This window comes from Clupea harengus, chromosome 20 (assembly GCF_900700415.2).
Source record: "Clupea harengus chromosome 20, Ch_v2.0.2, whole genome shotgun sequence".
Lineage (NCBI taxonomy): Eukaryota > Metazoa > Chordata > Actinopteri > Clupeiformes > Clupeidae > Clupea > Clupea harengus.
In genome coordinates, this window is record NC_045171.1 from 22,770,607 (window position 1) to 22,773,106 (window position 2,500).

The 2,500-nt window shown below is 45.3% G+C and overlaps 1 protein-coding gene across 3 annotated transcripts in view; it reads left to right on the plus strand.

Moving 5' to 3' along the window:
• sbf2 (SET binding factor 2) overlaps nt 1–2,500 on the plus strand; it is a 54,091-nt gene that overhangs the window by 27,620 nt on the left and 23,971 nt on the right. For all 3 annotated transcript variants that reach the window (XM_031587168.2, XM_031587167.2, XM_031587169.1), the window contains 3 exons: nt 1–109; nt 317–430; nt 2,108–2,185. In XM_031587168.2, the coding sequence (XP_031443028.1) occupies nt 1–109; nt 317–430; nt 2,108–2,185 (301 nt within the window). The remainder of the gene's footprint in view (nt 110–316; nt 431–2,107; nt 2,186–2,500) is intronic.

Consider the following 2,500-nt stretch of genomic DNA (forward strand, 5'->3'; position numbering starts at 1 on the left):
CTACCCCTATATCCCCATTCTGCCGTCACGCCTTCTGGAGGTGCTCAGCTCTCCAACACCCTTCATCATCGGAGTACACTCCATGTTCCAGACCCACATCCAGGAGCTGGTAACACACACACACACAGATGAATCCTTTATCATTACAGCATACTCTATTTTCTAAAGCCAAATACAAACACACGCTGTGCTAATACATGTGTGTGTGTGTGTGTGTGTGTGTGTGAATCTGTGTATGTGTGTGTGTGTGTCTGTCTCTATATGTCTGTGTGAATCTCTCTCTCTCTCTCTGTGTGTGTGTGTGTGTGTGTTTTAGATGGATGTGATTATTGCTGATCTGGATGGCGGGACCATTAAGGTTCCAGAGTGTATCCACCTCTCTCAGCTGCCTGAGCCTCTGCTTCACTACACACAGATGGCCCTTTCTACGGTAAAACACACACGCTTACAGATACACACACACACACTTACAGATACACACACGCTTACAGATACAAACACACACTTACAGATACACACACACACACACACACACACACACTTACAGATACACACACACACACACACACACACACACACACACTTACAGATGCACACACACACACACACTTACAGATACACACACACACACACTTATAGATACACACACACACACACTTACAGATACACACACACAAACTTACAGATACACACACACACACTTACAGATACACACACATACACACACACACACACACTTACAGATACACACACACACTCCTGGCGCAAAAATTCAAGCAGCTCGGCTTTGTTTGATGGCTTGTGACCATCCATCTTCCTCTTGATCACATTCCAGAGGTTTTTAATGGGATTCAGGTCTGGAGATTGGGCTGGCCATGACAGGGTCCTGATCTGGTGGTCCTTCATCCACACCTTCACTGACCTGGCTGTGTGGCATGGAGCATTGTGTGTGTGGTGTGTGTGTGTGAGTGTGTGTGTGTGTGTGTGTGTGTGTGTGTGTGTGTGTGTGTGTGTGTGTGTGTGTGTGTGTGTGTGTGTGTGTGTGTGTGTGTAAGTGTGTGAGTGAGTGCTGTGTGGCATGGAGCATTGTCCTGCTGGAAAAACCACTCCTCAGAGTTGGGGGACATTGTCAGAGCAAAAGGAAGCAAGTTTTTCTTCCAGGACAACGTTGTACTTGGCCTGGCTGAGGTTTGCTAAAGACCATTAAGGTTTGAACCAAAGAGGACTGGAGGTCATCTTCTAAGGTCATCTTCTAAGGTTGAGTCCAATTTTCAGCTTTGCCCAACGCATGGTCGTCTAATGGTTAGACGGAGACCTGGAGAGGCCTACAAGCCACAGTGTCTTGCACCTACTGTGAAATTTGGTGGAGGATCGGTGATGATCTGGGGGTGCTTCAGCAAGGCTGGAATCGGGCAGATTTGTCTTTGTGAAGGACGCATGAATCAAGCCAGGTACAAAGTTGTACTGGAAGAAAAGTTGCTTCCTTTTGCTCTGACAATGTTCCCCAACTCTGAGGAGTGGTTTTTCCAGCAGGACAATGCTCCATGCCACACACACACACACACACACACACACACACACACACACACACACACACCACACACACAATGCTCCATGCCACACAGCCAGGTCAGTGAAGGTGTGGATGAAGGACCACCACATCAGGACCATGTCATGGCCAGCCAGATGTTTAAAAATGAATGAGCTTGTTTTCTTTGCATTATTGGAGATCTGGAAACACTGCACCTTTTTTGTTATTTTGACAATTTTTCTGCAAATAAATGCTCTAAATGACAATATCTTTATTTGAAATTTGGTAGAAATGTTGTCAGTAGTTTATAGAATGAAACAAACATTTTCATTTTACTCAAACACATACCAATAAATAGTAAAACCAGAGAAACTGATCATTTTGAAGTGGTCTCTTCATTTTTTCCGGAGCTGTATATATATTTGTATATATTTGAAAAGAAGAAAATTCAAGGTTTCTGGGGGTGTTATTTTTATGTATCTAGGACATCTAGAGCTGTTTAAAGGCACAACAAGACCAAAGTATTCCTCCAGAGGCATTAACTCACACAGTTCCTGAAACTCTCACCCCATGCAGGTTTTGCATCCCGATCTGGAAATTGCAGACAACGCATTTCCTCCCCCGCGCACCGCGGCCTCCAATCTCAAACAGCTGGTAAGACACTCACTCACTCACACTCACACACACACACACTAGCACACACACACACTAGCAGACACACACTAGCAGACACACACACACACACACACATTAGCAGACACACACACACACACTCACACTTACACTCACACACACACACACACACACACACACACACACACTAGAACACACACTAGCACACACGCACACACACACACACACACAATAGCACACACACACACTAGCACACACACACACTAGCACACACACACACACACACACACACACACTAGAACACACACACACTATAGCACACACACACACTAGCAC